The sequence below is a fragment of the Acomys russatus genome, chromosome 2 (assembly GCF_903995435.1).
Source record: "Acomys russatus chromosome 2, mAcoRus1.1, whole genome shotgun sequence".
NCBI classification, from domain to species: Eukaryota; Metazoa; Chordata; class Mammalia; order Rodentia; family Muridae; genus Acomys; species Acomys russatus.
Window position 1 is genome coordinate 23,143,363 of NC_067138.1, and position 22,452 is coordinate 23,165,814.

The 22,452-nt window shown below is 41.6% G+C and overlaps 1 protein-coding gene across 3 annotated transcripts in view; it reads left to right on the top strand.

The window, feature by feature from the left end:
- The window catches only part of Ppp1r42 (protein phosphatase 1 regulatory subunit 42), a 35,126-nt gene extending 13,865 nt beyond the window's left edge, over nt 1-21,261 (top strand). Inside the window, exons 5-8 of one of the 3 annotated variants that reach the window (XR_007832083.1) lie at nt 3,490-3,607; nt 9,573-9,704; nt 13,939-14,051; nt 21,123-21,140. Coding sequence is in view for 2 of the 3 variants with exons in the window: in XM_051159282.1 (XP_051015239.1) it covers nt 3,490-3,607; nt 9,573-9,704; nt 13,892-14,051; nt 21,123-21,204 (492 nt within the window). In the remaining variant the exon portion in view is untranslated. Of the gene's footprint in view, nt 1-3,489; nt 3,608-9,572; nt 9,705-13,891; nt 14,052-21,122 lie in introns of all 3 variants that reach the window. The other 2 variants (XM_051159282.1, XM_051159288.1) reach the window with 2 other exon arrangements.
- Nucleotides 21,262-22,452: the final 1,191 nt, after the last annotated feature.

The following is a 22,452-nucleotide window of genomic DNA, read 5'->3' on the forward strand; positions in this document are numbered from 1 at the left end:
GGGAAAAGTAGAAAACTTGACATGCTTGCCTCTTGTATAAACTAAATATTTGATTTATAATACACAAATGAACAAACCACGATAGCCTGTCATGTTTTCTTAGTTTCTAATTTATTCAACCTCTGCTCAATATTGATCCTGGCAAGCAGCACAGTCCAAAGATAAATTTATTCACTCCACACTTTAGTCAGGAACAAGCCCAAAAGTATAGATTTTCCTCAGGCAGATGATGACAGGCAGTCAGCGGGATGACAAATGGGTGTCTTTAGACGTGGTAAGGACAGTTGGGCCAGACATTGCCGATAAAGATTGGAGCGTGGCTGGTCAAATACAGGTTCATCAAGGCATCATTAGAGCAGAGAACACTGCCTGCCGCAGACGCCCACGCAGGAGCAGGGTACCGGCCTGCGGGGGAAAGGGAATTGGCTCACAGAATTTTGCAGCTCTCCTCTAAGCGATAGCATGACATGATCATTTATCAAACAGAGACTGTCCAGAAAAGTGTCTGGTTCCTTGAGTAATTTATTGAAGGGCAGGGGAGTGAAAGCATTTTCTTACGGACAGGAAGGCAATGAACAACCCGAGCGTGTCCAAAGGGTAATGGTATTTCAGAACAGGATTAGTTTAGCCTTAAGTAAACACACACTGGAGGAAGTATGTCCAAGGTCATTTATCAAGTGAGGAATAATTAACGAAACTCCAGCCACTGTTTTATCTGTATCAGTTCAAAGTTCTCTTGTTGTTTATGGGCACCATATTCGATGGCACGAAACATCCAACGCACAGTCCCTTCCCCGTGGCTTTCAGAGTAAAATACATAATTCTTGCGTGAAATAATCATGGCTATGTGAAACACGGGACAAATGTTTCAGAAAGAGCAAAATCTAAGGTCCAAGACCAAGGGCTGCGCTTATAATTTTGAAGACAGGTTTCTTACACGAAGATCACGAGTTGTTGGTCAAGGGTCCAAAGTTTCATCTTTAAATCAAGTGTTAGCCAAAATCAATAGCTGGAGCTGGAGAAAACAGCAGGGTGGTCAAAGAGGCAAAAATAAGCCCAAACATATTTATGAACTTATTTGTTTTGTTCTCCGAACTTTATATGCATAACAATTTATTCTAATGGCAATCGCTTATAAATAAAGACGGGTGTTGGTGGTGCATGCCATTAGTCCCAGCACTCGGGAGGCAGAGGCAGGTGGAGCTCTGTTCAGGTGAGTTCGAGTCCAGGCTGGTCTACAAACTGAGAGTTCCAGAACAGCCAGAACCACACAGAGATACCCTGTCTCGAAAAACCAAATAATAATAGTAAAGTAGGGCCATGTGCACAGTAAGCAAAGCCCAGGGAAACAGAGGACTACTTCTGAGAAGACAATTCCTGCTTTCACAAGTGATTTATTTTGATCTCTCTGGGTCAAGCACAGACTCTACTCTAGAGCTAGATATGTGCCTACAGAAAGACACTATTGTGAAGAGACATCTGCATTCTCATGTTTGTTGTACTATTAAAAAAAATATCAAGATGTAGAGACAAGCAAAATACATTACTTTTTCTTTTCTTCTCTTCTCTCTTTCCTCTCTTCTCTCTTCTCTCTCTCTCTCTCTCTCTCTCTCTCTCTCTCTCTCTCTCTCTCTCTCTCTCATTTTTTGAGACAGGGGTTCTCTATGTAGCCTTGGCTGTCCTGGACTCACTTTGTAGACCAGGCTGGCCTCGAACTCACAGAGATCCACCTGCCTCTACCTCCCCAGTGCTGAGCTTAAAGGTGCACACCACAGCGCCAAGCTATTACTTTTTTTTAAATTTTCCTTAAAAAAAAAAAAAAAAAAAAACCTCTTTGTGGGCATATATAAGAAACACTCAAAATATATATTCTTCCACTAAATAGTAGTTAAAGTAACATTTACTTTTATTTTTTTAATTTAAAAAAAAATTATTTTATGTATGAGTGCATGTACTCCTGCAAGCCAGAAGGGGGCATGAGATTACATTATAGATAGTTGTGAGCCACCATGTGATTGTTGGGAATTGAACTCAGGACCTCTGGAAGAGCAGACAGCACTCTTAACCACTGAGCCATCTCTCTAGCCCACATTTACTTTTAAAGAGGAAGCGGAGAAAGCAAGAAAAGGATTGGCAGGAAGACAAAGAATTGGGGTGGGGCTTTGACACTGGCTGAGAAAAGAAACGAGCGAGCGTAAGGAAGAGAAACTATAAAGTGCTTCTGAAGTGCCATTTATCTGTCTTCCTGTGGCTGTGGGACCTGTACACCTCAGACTAACTTAGGTTTTCTTTAAATATCAATGGGTCATTTTCTGGCAAGCTATAAATGCATGCAGATGGTTATCTCAAAATTTAAAACAGCTGAATGTGGTGGTGCACACTTTTTTGGGTCTTTTTCTTGGGGGTGGGGGGTGTTTGAGACAGGTTTTCTCTGTATAACAGGCCTGGCTGTCCTGGATCTTGCTTTGTAAGACCAGCCTGGCTGTGAACTCACAGAGATCAACCTGCCTCTGCCTCCAGAGTCCTGGGATTAAAGGCTTGTGCCACCAGGCCTGGTGTTGGTGCATACTCTTCATCCAAGCACTCTGTAGGTAGAGTCAAGTGGATCCCTTTGAGTTCAAAGCCAGCCAGGTCTACACAGTATGTGCCAGACCAGTCAGGGCTACATGATGATGATGATGATGATGATATATAACATAATAACAACAATAACAAAAAAGTAAAAGAAAATTGTAACCACAGTAAGATCATGATTTCAAAAGAAGTTTCTAGGCCCAAAAAAGACCAGAAGTACATATAACAATGCCAAAACAGATGAGAAGGACATAACCGTGTTCAGTGTGGTCTGTGGGTGATGAGCAGGCAAGTAAATGCTTTTTACTCTGTTTTGAAGTTTGCCACGATTTTCCCACGTTCTTCATTATAAAGTAGGCAACAATGTATAATCCCTGCAATGCTGGCAGGCAGTGTTGTGGTTTACTTCGATGAACCAATGAGTTTTATTGGGGTTACTTATAGGAAGATGGGTGAGGGGTCACTTTACAGAAGCAGAAATGCCTCAAAGACAGCTGCATCACCAAAACTCCTCCCTAGCATGGGTGGCATTCCTGGGAGCCTGGGACACAGGAAGCAGCCCGCAGGCAGCTCAACTGGTGGGGGCGTGTCCTTTCCTGGCGGCTCAGCTGTGCTGCTGGCCCCTGCGCCTTCCAACCGCGGATGCCTTACTGTGTACACTTTTACGGATTCCGCTAAGAATAGGGTATCCTCCGCAGAAAAGGTGTTTCCTTGCCTATAGATTGGGTCAATTTAGGGGCAACATGATGAAGAGCAGGGCTGTGATCCCCAACTTAGAACCTCCCGTTCAGCCTCCTCTGTGGCTACCCCACTATTAGTGTAGACAAAGCAGTTCCCAGCTTTAAAAGCAGATGGCACTAGGAGCACTGATAATTACGAAATTCCCGTGCCTGGCTTTTTCTTTCCTGCGTACAGGACTTGGAGCCTTTACTGAAAAAACTGATGAAGCTGTGGAAAATGGATCTGAATGGAAATCCTGTTTGTCTTAAACCAAAATACAGGGACAAACTGATACTGATGTCCAAGTCGCTGGGTACGTGTTTTACATTAATCCAACTTTCTTAGAGAAAAGCACTTGTTTAGCTTTAAAGTTAATTTATCAGCAAGCTTTCAGAAATGTAAATATAGCCAGGTGCAGTGGCACACACCTGTAATCCCAGCACTCGGGAGGCAGAGGCAGGCAGATCTCTGTGAGTTCGAGGCCAGCCTGGTCTACAAAGCGAATCCAGGACATCCGAAGCTACATGGGGAAACCCTGTCTCAGAAAAAAAAAAAAACAAAAAACAAAACCAAAAACCATAGGGCTAACATAGTTCATTGGTAGAATATTTGCGCAGTATACATAAGTCCTGAGTTCTATCCTAGTAGAAGAAAAAGATTACTCCTAATCTCAACATAAATCTACTGGTAAAACTTTAGTGTATGTCTTTCTAGTTTATGAATGTATACACATGTAACAAATCATTTGATTTTTGTCTTTTATCTTCTTTTGCTAAATTTTGATATTTATCTTCTTTTTACCAAATTTAAAATCAGGTAACAAAAACAATAATAATAAACTTAGAAGACTATGAGGATCAGTTTATGTTTTGCAGTTTACCCAGTCAACACAGTCAACCCAGACAAACACAACAAACCCTACATATTTGGTTTGCATAACATAGGTGGAAGCAAATTCCATGGTGAGAGCAAATCATTAAAATAAAATAAATCTTATTACCTATGTCAGTTACCTGCCTTTCTTTCCAAAATCTCTTCTGTACATAAGAGCTTTATGCAAGACTATGTGCTAAAATTGACATGTAATCAAATTACTCAAGACAGTGTGTGTATGTACACATATGTATGTATGTGTGCGTATGTGTGTGTGTGTGTGTGTGTATATATATACACTCACCCAAAATATACTAGCAAGTTATATCGTTATTAACAAAAGCAAACATACAAAAGCATCAGTAAAGACAAGCATGTGAGAAAACTGAGCATAAAGAATGATTTTTGATGTAGTTATAAGTAAAAAAAATATGATGGCAAAACATCTTGCCAACTTCTTAAACTAGAGTTTGAAAAGAGCTGTCATTCATTTAGGGAAAGTGCAGAAAAGTAAAGTGATTACTACATCTTGGGGCTCAGTGGAAAACCTTACACAGATAATGAGAGACAGTTTAAAAATTACATACAGGTTGCCAGGCGATGGTGGCGCATGCTTTTAATCCCAACACTAAGGAGGCAGAGGCAGGATCTCTGTGAGTTCAAGGCCAACCTGATCTACAGAGTGAGTTCCAAGACCCCCAAGGCTACACAGAGAAACCCTCTCTTGGGGCTGGAGGGATTACACATGGACTGAAAAGATTGCTCAGTGGTTAAGAGCACTGGCTGTTTTTCCAAAGAACCAGGTTCAATTCCAAGCACCCACATGGCGGCTCACAACTCTCTGTAACTCCAGTTCCAGACATCATCACACACAGAGACAGGCATGCAAGCAAAACTCTAATGCACATAAAAATAAATAAAAATTTAAAAATTATACAGATACATTGTTAGAAAAATTAAGTCTCTTTATTAAAGTAAGGCCACATAAGCCACTTTATGTCATAAAAAGAATAAGTAAAATAAAATAAGGAAATTGTTCAGTATTTTATAGACTATCCATATATACTAAATTATCACTCATTAGAAATTGTGTTTAGGGCTAGAGAGGTGGCTCAGAGGTTAAGAGCAGTGACTGCTCTTTCTGAGGTCCTGAGTTTAATCCCCAGCAACCACATGGAGGCTCACAACAATCTATAATGAGATTTGGCGCCCTCTTCTGGCATGCAGCCATACATGTGTAAAAATTTTAAATTGTGTTTAAAGATGAATTACTAAATGCTTACTATATATATTATATATGTATATGTATGTGTAAGTGTATATGTGTATGTGTGTGTATATGTGTGTGTGTGTGTATATAAGGTTTCTTTGTATAGCCCTGGAGGTTCTGGAACTCTCTATGTAGACCAGGCTGGCCTCAAATTCAGAGATCTGTCTGCCTCTGCCTCTTCCTCCTGAGTGTTGGTATTAAGGGCATGTGCCATTATGCCTGACTTCTATATTATTTTTTCTAAGCCCAATAATTAAGTTTATAAAAACATGATTTTTTTTTTTCTTTTTTGGTTTTTTGAGACAGGGTTTCTCTTCTATTCCTGGCTTTTCTGGACTGGCTTTGTAGACCAAGCTGGCCTCAAATTCAGAGATCCATCTGCCTCTGTCTCCCGAGTGCTGGGGTTACAGGTGTGTATCAGCATGTCTGGCTATAAAAACATGCTTTTATGGACTGGAGAGGCGGTTCAGAGGTTAAGAGCACTGGCTGCTCTTCCCAAGATCCTGAGTTCAATTCCCAGCAACCACATGGTGGCTCACAACCATCTATAATGAGATCTGGTGCCCCCTTCTGGTGTACAGGTGTACATGTAAACAAAACATTGTATATATAAAAAATAAATGAGAGCCGGGTGTGGTGGTGCATGCCTTTAATCCCAGCACTCGGGAGGCAGAGGCAGGCGGATCTCTGTGAGTTCGAGGCCAGCCTGGTCTACAAAGTGAGTCCAGGATGGCCAAGGCTACACAGAGAGACCCTGTCTTGAAAAACCAAAAAAATAAAAATAAAATAAAATAAAAAAATAAAAAATAAATGAATCTTTCAAAAACATGATTTTATTTTCATTATAACAACATTTCATCTTTGAAAACCAACATAATTTGCATATGATCTTAGAAGAAGGTCAACTCCAGACTGTTTACAGGGTATGGATAGTAATAGATCCTTTTTCTGTCCTTTCATCATGCTGCAGTTGCTTGTAATAAATGCATATTTTTAAGTCAGAAACTAAAAATAAATAAAAACAAGTGTGAGTGTAAAGACCAGGGAGGAAATGCAGTCAGTATAGTATTTGCCATAAATGAGGCCCTGAGCTTGGCTCCCCAGAATCCATGTCTAAAGCCAGGCATGCTGGCACATGCCTGTGATTCTGGTACTGGGGAGAAAGCCCACAGGGTATCTGGGACTCAGTAAGTAACTAGTCCTGCCAAACTAGTGAACCCTAATTTCTTTCTTTTTTTTCCAAGACAGGGTTAGCTGTCCTGGGCTCTCTTTGTAGACTTGGCTGGCCTGAACTCAGAGATCCTCCTGCCTCTGCCTCCTGGGATTAAATGAGAGACTCTATCTCAAAGACTAAGGTGGACATTGGTAAAGCTAGACCCTTGACATCAATCTGTGAACTACACACACACACACACACACACACACACACACACACACACACACACACACCAATACATACATATGTATACATCACAACACAAAATTAAAAATACATAAGTGTACAAATAAGCATTTTTCTCAATTCTTTTTTTACTGAAAAAATATTATACACTATATTCTGATCAAATTTTCCCCTCCCCCGACACCTTCCTGACCCTCCTCGCTTCTCCACACTCCCAATGTCATTCCCTTTCTCTCTCTTAAACGAGAGGCAGGGAGTGCTGGAGAGGTGGCTCAGCAGTTAAGAGCATTGTCTGTTCTTCCAGAGGTCCTTAGTTCAATTCCCAGCAACCACATGGTGGCTCACAACCTGATGCCCTCTTCTGGCATGCAGGTGCACATGGAGATGAGTATTCATCAAATAAATAAATAAATCCTTTTTCCCTTTTTTAAAAATACAATTTTATTTTATTTTTTACATATACATTTATACTATTACACACATATACAATAGATTATCTATAGCAAGAAGAGCCATGACACAATCAGGAATTATATAAATGTTACATTCTTAGTGTTTTGGCTATTTGTATTTGACAGCCTTGAAGAAGACATCTTTCCTCTCCTGGTACATCTAAACTTCTGAATGTAAATCAATCTCCATCACATATTGTCATTATCAACTTAGAACACCTATCTAGACCTAAAAACATCTTAACCCCTAAACAATTAAGCTGCATTGTAAAACTACGCTACCTGGTCTTCAACTCTTTCAGAGACTTGAGAAGGAGTAAACTTGATTATCTGAGTATGCCAGGAGTGCAGGTTAGAAAACTATCTCTGTCCCTTTTTGTTTGTTTGTTTGTTGTTTGGTTGGTTGGTTGGTTGGTTTTTCGAGACAGGGTTTCTTTATGTAGCCTTGGCTGTCCTGGACTTGCTTTGTAGACCAGGCTGGCTTCGAACTCACAGTGATCTGGCTGCCTCTGCCTCCCCAGTGCTGGGATTAAAGGCATGCACTCCTACTGCCCGGCTAAATAAATAAATCTTAAAAACAAATTTAAAAAAGGAAAAACACACACACACAAAATGAAAAAAAAAAAAAAAACCCACAAAATCTCAGCACTCAGGAGGCAGAGGCAGGCAGATTGCTGTGAGTTCGAGGCCAGCCTGATCTACAAAGGAAATCCAGGACAGCCAAGGCAACAGAGAGACTCTGTCTTGAAAAACAAAACAAAACAAAAAACCAAACAAACAAAAAAAACCAAAACAAAAAACCAAAAATATACAAGCAAAAGACAGAGACAGTATACATACATACATACATACATACATACATACATACATACATACATGTGTGTGTGTGTGTGTGTGTATGCATGTCCAAACAAAACAAAACAAGACAAAAGGTCCACAGTTTGTTCTTGTTGGCCAACTACTACTGGCATGGGGCCTACCCTGAAGAGTAGTTAGTGTACCCAGAGAGACTTATTAGGAGGAAATTGGTTTTTCATATCCCAGGAGGCATCACTTGCAGATGGCTTCTTGGTAGGGGTGGGAGCCCATGTCCACATCTCCACCCCAGTGATGGGGCCTCGTGTATCTACACAGGCCCATGGTCTCTGTGAGTTCATATGTGCACCGCTGTTGTTGTATCTGGAAGTTACTGTGTCTTTGGACCATCCATTGGCTCTTCCAATCTTCCTACCTCCTCTTCAGCATGTATCTCCGAGTCATGGCAAGAGTTCCAGTCTCTCACTCTTTATACATTGTACAGTTGTGGGTTTTTGTGTTAGTTCCCATCTACTGCAAGAAGCTTCTCTAACAATGGCTGAGCAAGGCACTGATATATCCCAGAATGTCTTAGGGGTCATTTTATTCCTATGTCCCCTCGGCTCATTGCCATTTTCAAGTTCTTGGCCACCCTGTTGGTGTCCAGCTTGGGTTCTATCAGAGAGTAGTTAGCTTTGCCCACAATGGTTTTACCCTTGTTACACAAGTGTATCGTGAAGATAGGTCACCGTTGTAGGACACAGGGTTTGTAGCTACAATGATGATTACATTTCTCCTCTGGTACCATGCAGAGGACCTTTCAGTACCATGCATGTTGGTTAGGAGGGATGAAGCCTCTGCTTAGGCGCCAGCTCAGCTTCTCCATGTTTGATGACTGAAGTAAGTTGTCTTTAGCAATAGGACCTTACCAGCTGAAGAGCAACCCATACCCTATGGTCTTTGGTAGTTACCAGGGTGCTTCTTTAGCAGCAAATCAAAAAGATATAAATCATTACTGAACCTGCAATTTTGTTTTGTTTTGTTGTTGTTTGAGACAAGTTCTCACTCCATAGCCCAGGCTGGCCTAGAATTCATTATGTGGGCATTCTGACTATTCTCAAACTCATGGTAATTCTCCTGCCCCAATTTCCTAAATGATAAGATTAGCCAACATGACTAAGGTGTTTTGTTTTGTTTGGGAGACAGGGTTTCTCTGTGTAGCCTTGGCTGTCTTGGACTCACTTTGTAGACCAGGCTGGCCTCAAACTCACAGCGATCTGCTTGCCTCTGCCTCCCCAAGTGCTGGAATTACAGGCGTGTGCCATGGTGCCCAGCAACTAAGGTGTTTTCAAAAAGGACTTTATTTTAGCATATGAGGTAACATGTGTTCTAAGCCAGAGTATCTATTTTTATTTTCATATATATAGACATATACACATGTTTATGTATATGCCCACTGTATTTTAAACTTATATATCTTCTCCAGAATATCTTGATGGAAAAGAAATAAAAAATATGGAAAGGCAATTCCTAATGAATTGGAAAGCATCCAAAGATGCCAAGAAAGTCAGTAAGAAAAGGAGCAGCAAGAGTGAGGAGCCAAGCAACTCCTACCTAAGTAAGTGCCTGTGAGCCCACAGCATCTAGCTGAGGGACAGCCTGACAAAAGCTACAAAACAATAAGTGGGCAGTGGTGTCTGGCATTTGTGGTGATGGTCTTAGGCTTTAAGAGTGTATTCAGAGCCGGGTGTGGTGGCGCACGCCTTTAATCCCAGCACTCGGGAGGCAGCGGCAGGTAGATCTCTGTGAGTTCCAGGCCAGCCTGGTCTACAGAGTGAGTCCAGGACAGCCAAGGCTACACAGAGATACCCTATTTCAAAAAAGAAAGAAAGAAAGAAAGAAAGAAAGAAAGAAAGAAAGAAAGAGAAAGAAGGAAAGAAAACTGTATTCAGTTACCTGGTTGTTGATAAGGGCAAATATAGTTATTAGGAAATTTTATCTGCAGTGAAAATGATAAGAGTATGAACAACCCTGCACTACATTTGCATTGGCTGAGCCTGCCCAGCTGTGGCAGCACGCAGGACTGTTATCCAGAGAAACCCTGACTCAAAAAAACAAAAACAACAAAAAACATTGGCCGAAACAGTGAATCCCAAAAGAGTCTAGGCAATGGAGTGAGGGCCCATAAAAATAATCAAAATAATAAACAAATATTAGATATAAGTCAACCACATCTGCCTTGCACTCTGAGGCCAGTCCACTTATTATGCACACATGCTAGAGCCTAAATGCTTGGATTATAATATGCTTACGGTAGTATTTGAAAGGGCACCCTAACCTTTGCCTAATCAATGCAGCTAAATATAAATAAGAGCAATGTAACAGTTACCTTTGCCATATTAGGAAGCCACCTAGACTTGAGCCCAGAGTCTGTAGAGGAATAAGCCTCTTCCGCCCACAGTAATTTTTGCATCCAACACTTTGCTCCACAACTAACTCTAGTTGGTACCTTTGGATGCAGGGGATGGACGCATGCCAGCAGGGCTGTGAGACCAAGGGAAAGGACACTGGGCAGGGCAGTTACAAGGAGAGCACAGAAGTCTGTCATCCTAGGAAAAGGTTGAGGTGAGGTAGGAAGACATGGAGGCCTGGTCATCTTGCTATGTCACATCATTGAACACAGACTACTGAAAATCATTTAGGAGAACTGGGACTTCGCTAGTTGCCAGCATATCAATGATTGACACCGTGCTGGCAATGCACATTTCTCACGGTCTGAAATGTGTAAAACACTCAGGAAGCATATCTTCTGTTTTTCCTCCTAGCTGAATTGTAGTCTTGTAGCCCGGCATGGCTAGAGTGCACACTTGTACTCCTAGATGTTTAAAAGGCTAGTTTGAGGCCAGTGCAGGTAACATGTCCTGCCCCAGAGTAAGGAAGGGCTAAGCTGGGCTGGAGAGATGGCTCAGTGTTTAAGAGCACTCACTGCTCTTCCAAAGGTCATGAATTCAATTCCCAGCACCCACATGACAGTTCACAACTGTCTGGTGCCCTCTTCTGGTGTACAGATGTAAATGCAGACACTGTACCCATATACATAAAATACATAAATAAACCGGAATAAAATATATTTTAAAAAGTTTTTTTAATTTAAAGGAAAGGCTGGGCATGCTAGCTCATTGGTAGCTCAATGGCCAGCATTGGTAGAGCTCATTGGTAGAGCACCTTGTGTATACTTTTAATCCCAGCACTTGAGAGGCAGAGTCAGGTAGATCTCTGTAAGTCAAGGCCAGGGTGGTCTACAGAGTTCCAGGACAGCCAGGGCTATACAGAGAAACTCTGTCTTGAAAAACAAGCAAACAAACAAACCAGAAAGAAGGAAAGAAGGAAGGACTTACAATATTCACCTACTCCAAAGTGATCTACAGTTTCGATGAAATCCCTGTCAAAATCACAATGTCAGCTTTTACAAAAATAAGCATATTCTAAATTCATAGATCACAAATAACCAAATCAGTCTTGAGAAAGAAGAAACTTAGTGGCATCATAGCTTCTTATGTCAAAATCTACAATGAAGTTCAGTAGTCAAAACAGTATGAAACCAGTAGAAGAAAAAAAGGCCACAAACATATATAAACTGATTTTTGACAAATGTGCCAAAAACACACAATAAAAAAAAAAAAAGAGCAGTTGCTTCAGCAGGTTTGGGAACATTACATAACCACATTTAAAAGAAAGGAAACTGTACCCCTATACTCAAAAATCAACTTAAAGTGGACTAAAAATGTAAAAAACATGAACCATCAAACTTCTGGAAGAAAACATAGTGGGTAAGCTCCACAGATCTCATCTTGGCGAGGACTTTGCTGGTAACACAGATGGAACCACAGAAATAATTAAGCAAGACTAGATCAAACCAAGAAGTTTCTGTACAAGAAAGGAAACAGCAAAGCGACACCTCTGAAATGGAAGAAAATCCTTCAACCTGTGTACCAGACAGAAGTTAATCCCAAACTAATCAGAAACTCCTACAACTCACTAGCAAAGGAATATTAAGAGCCTGATTCCAAAATAGGTTAAGACCTTGAGTGGACATTTCTGAAGAGTCATTAACAACGGCCCAGCACAATAAAGTAGGCAGGACATGACGAGATGCTGACTCAGCAGTCATGACCATGTGACTTCCGGTCAGATGGCATGGATAGAGAAGGTTCACCAGTTAAGAGCATGCTACTTTTCCAGGCGTGCATGTGGCACGCATATACACATGCAACAAAGCACACACAACATAAAATAAAAATAAACAAAACCAAAAGCCAGGCATGGCAGTGCATGCAGAGGTAAGACAAGACAATCAGGGGTTCAAGACCAGCCTTAGGGTAATGCAACCTTGTCTCAAACAGAACAAAAGTATCAAGTGTTAGCAATGATGAAGACTATGTGGGTTGCTAACTTATTTCTGTGATCAGGAATAAGGGAGAAATTTTTTATTTTCGCTCATAGTGTCAAAGGGTTGAGCCCATGCTTATGCACTTAAGCAAAGCATCGTGGCAGTAGCGCATTTGGTAGAGGCAGCTTTTCACTTCTTAGTAGACAGGAGACCAAGAAAGGGACATAAAGGAAGGAGCCAGGCAAGTTAGAGCCCCCGAGGGCATGTCCGCAGTGACCTCCTTCCTCCAGTCAAGCCTCACTTCCTAGTTACCATCTCCCCCAAATGCTGTCAGATCACAAATCCACTCATCATTAGGCCAGGGGCCTGGGCGTCTAATTGTCCCTGTAAGCACCGTCACACGCGTGTGCTTTTCTAGTCCCCGGGCCATTAGTTTTTAACGTTTGTGTGTATGAACACATGTGTGCAGGTGCCCATGGAAGCCAGAAGAGAGTCAGAGCCCTTGGAGCTAGAGTTGTAGACAGTTGTGAGCTATCAGCGTACATCCTGGCATTCAGTGCTCGTCTTCATGGTCAAGAAGCATCACCCTTGCCCGCCACAGCATTTCTTAATCCACTCAAACTGACAGTCAAAATCAGCCATCACAAAAAGAAGCAATCTGTATACGTCCTCATTTCTTAGACATGTTTTTAATATATTTTATATATTTGAAAGCCTTCTGAATTTATAGCTCTATATTGGGAATTAAAGTAAAAGTAGATAGATTATAGCCCCTGACTTAAAGAATCTTAGAATTAAAAAAAGTAATCCTAAATGTAACCATGTAAATCAAAGCTGGAAATATAATCAAGTACTTCAGTAAGATCCAAAATGATTTCACAGCACTTGGAAGATTAATATATTGATTTAATAACTATTTTTGGACAGCTCAGGATGAGACCCTGAGTTTAATCTTAACACTCAGGAAAGATAGTTAAGCATGTTGGATACTGAGCTATTGAAGACACTGGGGTTGAGAGGTAAACATGGCAGTCCCCCTACGACAGGGACATTCACATGATATGGAATGATAATGAGCATACCCAACAACTATACATGACTAACCCACACCCTAAAGTCTACTTTGAAAATAATTTTAGAAAAGCATAACTTAAGCCAATTATGTTTATATTATTGCTAGCATGTCTATTTTCTCTCTAAGACTTAACTATGAACTTTCCTGTATAGTTTTTATATATAAAAAAGTCTGTGGTGTTATATTTTGGATATTAATTTATTATTGATTTTACTGTGGGTTTTTTGTCTTTCTTTAATTCCACTCCATAACATATAATTTATGCTACTAATATATATCACCTGATAATCTAGTAATTAGTTTCAAAGCAGGATGCTTTTTAATTCTTTGTATGCTGCAGGTAACTTTGAAACAATCCATCACATAGTTCCTGTTTGTTACCCACAGGTGGGTAATCCAAAAGTAGTCTTTTTCTCTGATGTACAGAGATACCTTGTACACAGAAATGCATCGTCAGGATGTTCCCAAGAAGATAAAACTAAAGTTGCTGAAGACATAGGGTACGTTCTTTCAAGTGTCTATATGGTTTGTCTTTTTTAGGGGAGTGGGATACCCTTACTGTCAACACAGATGAAGAGCAGGGCCTTCTGATTGTTCTAAGTCCTTTCTACACACACACGTGCACATGTCAGTGTTGGTCAGCACAGTCATAAAAGTGCAGAGATGGGAATGATTCTGGAAGTTGGGAATTTGACTAGATGCACTCAGTGTGGGCCAGGAAAGTTCTTAAAGATGTAGATAAAGATGTCTGAATTTTCAGGAGGAGAGAACTATCTCTAAGGAAGGTGAGGTCCCAGGCTTGAGTGACAGGAGATAGAAGGAACAGGGTGTGACAGATGACAGTAGAAAGGAGGAGCCTAAGGAGTAGGTAGACTACTGTATCCTCTGCTCAAAGCCAAAAGTTCGGAACCTGGTCTCTCTGGAGCCTTTAGAAATGGCATTTATTCCCAAAGGTGTTTATGATTTAAAAAAAAAAAAGTTTGAGTCTCAATTCTAAGCCCGGGGTCTATACTCAATTTAGTTCTATAAAAATCTACTGTAAAGTTCCTAGTGAGAAATACAGTTGTTTTTGATTTAAAAAAAAAAAAAAAAAAAAGGATGGCTGGGTATGGTGGTACACACCTTTAATCCCAGTACTTGGGAAGTAGAGGCAGGTGGATCCCTGTGAGTTAGAGGCCAGCCTGGTCTACAGAGTGAGTCCAGGACAGCCAAGGATACATACAGAGAAACCCTGTCTTGAAAAACCAAACAACAACAACAAAGATGACAATGATTCCAGGAAATAACCTCATTTATTCTAAACTACATGTTTCTCATACATTAAACAACACAAGATAAAAATTCAAACAAGCACTGGACGTGGTATTGCATACCTTTGATCCCAGCATTTGGGTGGCAGAAGCAGGTGGACCAGGCCAGCCTTGTCTACAAAGTGAGTCCAGGGCAGCAAACAAATAAACAGCGACAACAAAAATCAACCAAGAAGAGAGCTGTGATAAGACCAGCTACAATCCCAGAACTCTGGAGGTTGAAGGGGCATGATTAGGTGTTCACAGATATCATCAGCTAAACAGCAAGTTCAAGGCCAGCCTGAGCTAAAAAATATCCCATCTTAAAAGAAAAAAATTCAAACAATCCTAATTTCAAGTATTTTACAGATCTGCCACAATTGCTGTATAATGTTGGTGATGCTCAGAGCATTGTTAACACATTCTATACATTTTATTTCAACTGTCTCCCCATGTATGTCCAGTTTCCCTTTTGTTTAATCTCCCCTCTTGAGCAGTCTTCAGGAAACAAAGTTGGTGAGCTTTATACATCACCACGTCCTAACTGGATCCACAGTAAGCTGTGGCACACAGCACATGCTCTGTATCCATGTGCAAAGTCCAGACCATTAGGAGTGTACTAATGAAACAGTGAGTGGGTGCTCTTCTCTCATTATCCCAACCAGAACCTCAGAGCTAAAGGCATTTTTTAAAGTAAAAACTGCCATTCTGCTGCAAAGATAAACTTCCTTTAAAAAGGCAAGCAGAACAGAGGGCTTTTGTGAGAAGCTCCTATCATTGTGTGAAATTGAGTATGTTCAATTCTGAATTGTCAGTTTATCTTGTGGGAAAAATGTTATGTAAAATTTATTTTTACATGTTTATTATTTCCTCAGATAGATTTTTCTCTGAAATCATGCCAAATATGGTTTTTGGTGACTTAGAAGATTTAAGTTTGATTAGATGGTAATATTAGTTATGTCACTCTTTAACAAAAAATTTTTTAAAAGACCAAATATATTACAGAATTTCATGTGCTTGAAAAGTTATTTTAGGATGTGACTGATGCTAGCAGTTTAATAACTTGGGGAGGGAATCTTATTTGCTCACATGAACTAGTGTCCATTTTTGTTTCTGTGTCACAGTTCATGCATGCAATGTCCATTTTGAATTGAGCTATACCACACATCCAAGGCAGAAGGCTAATGTATGGCTCAGCACTTTGATCTATGAGTGCAGCCATGCAACCTTTAGCAAGTTAATGTCCAAACAAAACAAAACCCAAACCCAAAAGGAGATTACAGCTGGAAGATTGGTAAGGTAAAAAAAAAAATTAATAATTTGGCTGGGAGGAGTTGGAGAGATGGCTCAGCAGTTAAAAACACTGTCTCCTTCCAAAGGACCCAGGGTCAATGGCAAGAACTCACATGGCAGCTCAAAACTGTCTGTGACTCTAGTTCCAAGGGATCTGGCACCCTCACACAGACATACATGCAGGCAAACCACCAATACATATAAAGTAAAAGTAATTTTTTTCCAAAGAAAGAAAGCAAAAAAAAAAAAATTTTTTTTTAAACATCCCCGCAGAAAACAATAATTTGGCCTGGAGTGTTGGATCAATGGTAGAGCATATTTGCCTAGCATCATGTGTTCAACATCCAATGCGTGTGCACATACTTTCTCACACACACACACAAAGCAAACCTATCTGAACACAAACACAAAGATCAGATTTTCAGTTCCTAAGAGATTCTATCAAAGCAGCTCTTTCCCTTAATCCTTTGGAAGGTGAAGATGAGGTGGCACCCACAATACATTTTGACAAGCTCTATTTAACATTCAAGGTGAGGAGCCTGCCGAGAGGCAGACAACAGGACACGCTTCAAAAGCAACAGTGTGCTGCACACTCCTGGAGGCCTCCACACCCCGGCAGTGGGGCCTGTCTGCAGAGTGGAGCACCACGAAGCAACATCTGTCTGAAGACAGGAATGTTTTCCCTGTCTCTTATAAATGCATGCCGTCTACGCGTGTATATTTACACAAGCCTGCTCTCCCTGCAGGGAGGAAAAAGTCAGACCTGTTGGCGTTGTTTGTGACCCTCAGACTGAACTTGATACTATCGAAGTACACGTTAATTAAAGAGTAGGTCGAAACTATTTTTATTTAAAGACTGATCTTGAACAAATGCCTTCGCTGTTCAATTAAAAATAATGCATAGTATTAAATGAGCAAAAGTGGTACACACTGTCGCTTCCCTCTGTATTTGTCACAGTAAGCACTTTTGACAGATGTTTCCTCTCTTCAAATATGTTAGGGGCTACTTGGACCTTGGTTTAAAAATCGACATTGCATCCCTGTATGCTGCTCATAAGACCCACCGAGAATACTATTAAGCACTATACCACAGAGAAGGCAAATGGTTACTTAACTGTCTCTTAAGTCCAGGCAACATTGATAACCATAGACCCACACACTTTGCTAATTTAAACACCTTTGCAGCTGCATTAGGCCATGCTGGGTTTCCAATATCTTCAAGGAATATGAATCCCAGGGACTCTCAATTCATAGGAATGAGTTTCCGCTGTGTTGGTTAGCTATTTATGAAATACCTAGTTGGGGTATTTGCTAAGCTGTGGGAAGAATTTGTTTGAATTAAAAACGGATTCTTGGGCTGGAGAGGTGGCTCAACAGTTAAGAATACTAGCTGTTCTTCCAGAGGTCCTGAGTTCAAGTCCCAGCACCCATATGGCAGCTCACAACTGTCTCTAACTGTAGCCCCACAGGATCTGCTACTCTCTTCTAGTGTACAAATGTACATGCAGACGAAGCACCTATATATATACATACATAAATCTTTTTGTTGGTTTTTTGTTTTTGAGACAGGGTTTCTCTTTTCTCTGTGAGCCTTGGCTGTCCTGGATTCACTTTTGTAGACCAGGCTGGCCTCACAAAGATCTGTCTGCCTCTGCCTCCCTTGAGTGATGGGATTAAAGATGTGAGCCATCATGCCTGGCTAATAAATCTTTTTTTAAAAAGTGGATTCCAATAGTTAAAATAACTGGCTTTCATAGCTGGTTATGTTCAAACAGTTGTAATAACAGATCTGTGTGCTTCAAAAAGAATTTTCAGAACTGAGGTAATATATTTATCATAAAACTCTTAGAATGCTTTTTCATAAACGTGCTCGCAAAGTCAAAATGCCTTTAGTTTTGCTTTGCTAATCTTTCTTTCAGTATATTTAATTTCCTGTGCAAAATAAACATCTTGTATATCAGTAATGCAGATAGAATGCTAACATTTTGACTTGCAGTTCTCAAAGAATGTGCTTGAGAGTAGTATACACCCCCAAGAGCAACAGTGGAAAGCAACATAAAGATTTTCCATTCTAACAGACTAAGCTAGTGTCCAGGAATTATGGCTTCAATGCTGTCAACACCTTACTCTATAAACAAGAATGACATAAACCCATTTAACACAAGTCTTTATTACTCAAACAATTTTTGTTTGTTTTTTTCGAGACAGGATTTCTCTGTGTAGCCTTGGCTGTCTGTCCTAGACTCACTTTGTAGACCAGGCTGGCCTCGAACTCACAGCAATCCACCTGCCTCTGCCTCCTGAGTGCTGGGATTAAAGGCATGCACCACCACACCCGGCATCAAACAAGTTTTAAATGCTAGAACTCTTTAATAAAAGAATACTCTGGCTGGGCATGGTGGTGCATGCCTTTAATCCTAGCACTCAGGAGGCCAAGGGTGGTAGATCTCTGTGATTTTAAGGCCAGCCTGGTCTACAAAGAGAGTTGTAGGACAGCCAGGGCTACAGAGAGAAACCCTGTCTTGAAAAACCAGAAACAAAGAAAAAGAATATTCTGATCCAATAGCCAAGCTCTCAACAACTCCACTAAGAATCTTCCCCACTCCAGGAAGGTACAGAAAGCAAGCAGGTAAGGAAGTGACTTAAGATGGACAAGTACATTCCTGGGTAGCTGAAGGCACCTGCAGCCACTTGGGTCCAAGCAGCGTGGGCAGGTTATACATAATGAGAAATCAGAGCAGCTGGCAAGCAGGGGCTCCCAGCTGTAAAATCATTATAGTTAAGTAAATATAGACCCCGTCAAGAACACATTAGAGCAAGTGCAGAGATGGCTCAGTCAGTAAAGTGTATGTCACACCAGCAAGAGGACCCGTGTTCAGATCTCCAGAACCCACATAAAGCCCAACGCAGGAGCCCAGCCTGGAACCCCAGTGCTACAGTACTGATGGGTGGAGATGGGGTGGATCCCTACCGCTCCCTGGTCAGCCAGCCTAGCCAAACTGATGAGATCTAGGTTCAGTGAAGAATCCTGGGTCAAACAAACAAACAAACAAACAAACAAAAAAATGGTGGAGAGCGACTGGCCAACACCAACACAAAACGCTAACCTCTAGTCTCCATGTACACCGGCTCATGTGCACACACATGCCCACCCTGCCTCTAAGAATAGCAGATTAGAATGGACAAGACATTTTTTAAAAGTCTCTAAATACTGGTTAGATATAGACTACTAGAACTCATACACTAAAAATAGGAATTGAGAAACCAGGAGGCCTCTTAGCACAACAGTGTGATGCACTGTCAAGTTAAATATACGGTCCAATGCCCAGAAATTTTCCCAAGTGCAATGAAAATCTACACTCAAGAGAAACTCAACCTAGGTGTTGATGATGTCTATTTGTAATCATTAAATATTTAAGACAACCACATATATCTCAAGTGGGGTATGGATAACAATATAACATGTGTAATATAACATGTGATGTGTACATGTATATACATACTAAGAATGCCACTCAGCAGTGAGAGCAAATGCACCAATGAGATGCTCAACATGAAGGGTCTGAAAAGCGTTAAGGGAAAGTAGCTAGACTTGAAAAGAAACCTACTATGCGCTTCTATTAGCGTGGTACTCTGGCAAAAGAAAATCCACAGTGACCAAAAATAGACCAGAACTTGTGAGGGACTGGGGTTGGGAGACAGGGTAGACTCCAAAAGGGGAATTGTTGCAGATAATGGAGGTATTTTGTGTCCTTATTCTGATGGTAAAGTATGTATACATTTTCCCAAACTTGATGAACTATGCACTCGAAAGAATAAATTTAACTATAAAAGTTATTCATTTATTTTTGAGACAGAGTCTCTCTATGTAACCCTGGCTGTCCTGGACCTTGATATGTAGACCAGGCTGGCCTTGAACTCACAGAAATCTGGCTGCCTCTGCCACTTGAGTGATGAAATTAAAGGTGTGCGCCACCACATCAGGCTAAAAGTTTTTCCTTATTTTAAACAATAAGTGAAATAGTTGAAACCAATTTATTGTTCAATATATACAATATGTGTAGTATAAACTGTTTAAACATATTTTCTGCTATGTGATATTTGCTTTTTAGCTTTTATTTTAAAGACAATATTAACATTACAACTTGACTTAAGAATAATTCTGAGATTTACACCACACTCAATAATATCTACTGCATTCTAAAGTCATACTTTTTGAAAAGTAGGCAAGTAAGAATTTCAAAGAAAAATACACTATGAACATATATTTAGTCTGCTAATAAGCTGCCAATCAGTCCAAAGTATTAATTTTAATAAATAAATATATTAACAAGTAAAACTGTGCAAAATACAAATACTCAATACTGTGGCGGATAAACGTTAGAGACAATATACTCAGTTTGACCCCCACCCTAGCCGTTTACTAGGTATTCAAAATTGCCCAATCCCTGGGAACCCTATCCTCCTGTCTGTAAAATGTAAAATCCTTAGTTTCTGTAAAGGGGAAATGAGAAAATAACCATAAAGTAATCAGCACATGAAAAGTGCCCTATGACACTTTAGTTTACTCATTAGTTATGTAATAATGGAGTTTTAGGATTACCTATATTTAAAATGACTGAAAATCCTAGTCTCTTTCAGGAATTTGGACTTTGAATCAGTCTGCTAGAATAGCAAAGATAGGGCAAAAAGGAGCGTCTCTGTGGTCTGCTCCATGAACATCAGTCTTTTCTTGTGTTCCGATGTGTGCGCCAGCCACTGCTGTCCAGGGCACGCACAGGCAAAAATTTAGGGCACTCCTGGCACCTCTGCACCACCACAGCCCACCCAACTTCCTTATGTCCGCACATCTCCCAAAGCAGGAAAGCCTGACTAGCCTTGAGCCTTTTCCAGGGTTAGTGTGTCCCAGGTTCTTTGTCATCTTTTTTACATATCACCTTAATTAAATGCCGGTGTGTTATTTTTGTTTGTTTTGTTTGTAAATAACAGGAATCTGTCCTTGGAGGAATCTGAAAGCTTGCTAACAAAAAATGATATCCACGAACCTCATCTTCTCCGAAACTCAAAGTAAAAGAACATTTGTATGAAGAAAAGGAGTAAATTCAGCCTCACGTGATTTGATTTCCTCATAGAACTAGGCAACAGCGTGTTCTGAGGGTTTGTAGACTTCGGTTATCTCGGTGTGTAAGTTCTTGTTTGATTTGTTTCCTTATAGAATCTGAGACTGGGCTTTACGTGTGTGAAATCCGGGATCTGTTTACTTTATTAGCTGTTAAATAAAATTTACAAGGAAATAAGATGTGGTTTCTTATTCGAATCAAGGCAATCTGGGTGTGCTTTCTAAAACGTAAAGCCCATTACATTCCAGGAATCACCCGAGTCACTAACAGTTTCCACATTCTTGGCCGCTTTGCAATCTACTGCTTGGTAACCCGACGTGGAAAGTTAGGATCTATAACCGAGCAGTGTCGTCCACTGTGACAATCTGTATCCGATACTCAAGAGCCCTCAGAGCAGAGAGAGTCTGGCTGGGCTACAGCGAGGACCGCTTCCCCGCAAAGGCGGGCGCGGGCTACAGCGCTGGGTCCGGCAGACGCCGGGGCCAGCCCGAGCCTGTGGGCGCGCGGGTGCAAAGGCCGCAGGGAAGGGGGCGATGGCGGGTCTCTAGGCCACCGTGTGCTGGGGAAGGGCTTCTTCCGCAAGAATCTTTACCTTGTGAAATAAAAGGCGGGCGGGGACGCACACTCGACGGCTCCGCTCCTCGGGTTAAAAGGCACGCTATTCTGAACCGAGGGGCTCCGCCTCAGCTCTGGGGCGCTAAAGTGAACTCGACTTCGCCACTCTAAGCCTCCCCGTGAGAGGGGGCGGGGCCAGGCGTCCGCCCCGCCCCCGAGCGGTTTGATAGATGAGTCTGTCATCCGTAGGGGCGGCTCCGCCACGCAGTTACCGGTAGCCTCGGGGGGCTCGGGTGGGCGCCTGTCTCGGCCCGACGTGGCTTTGCGGGCCTCCCACTCGCTGGCTTCGGGCGCCCGCATAAAAGGCGGCAGCGGGGATGGAGTGACCTGCTCGACGCCCCTGGCTGCAGAGCCCCGCACGGGCGCTGCGGGGAAACGTGAGGTGAGGCTAGTCCGAGGTGAGGACGGGGTCCCGCAGCACCAGTTTCCGTGGCGGGAGGGACGTCTCCGCGGGGACGGGAGGCTGAGCCCCGTGCGCCTTCGGGAGCAGCCCAGTATCTGGGGACTCGAGGGCGAGCCCTGCGGTGCCGGGTCTCATTGCCACCCCGCTTCTTTGCAGTGCAAGCAGCGGAACCGGAGCGGCC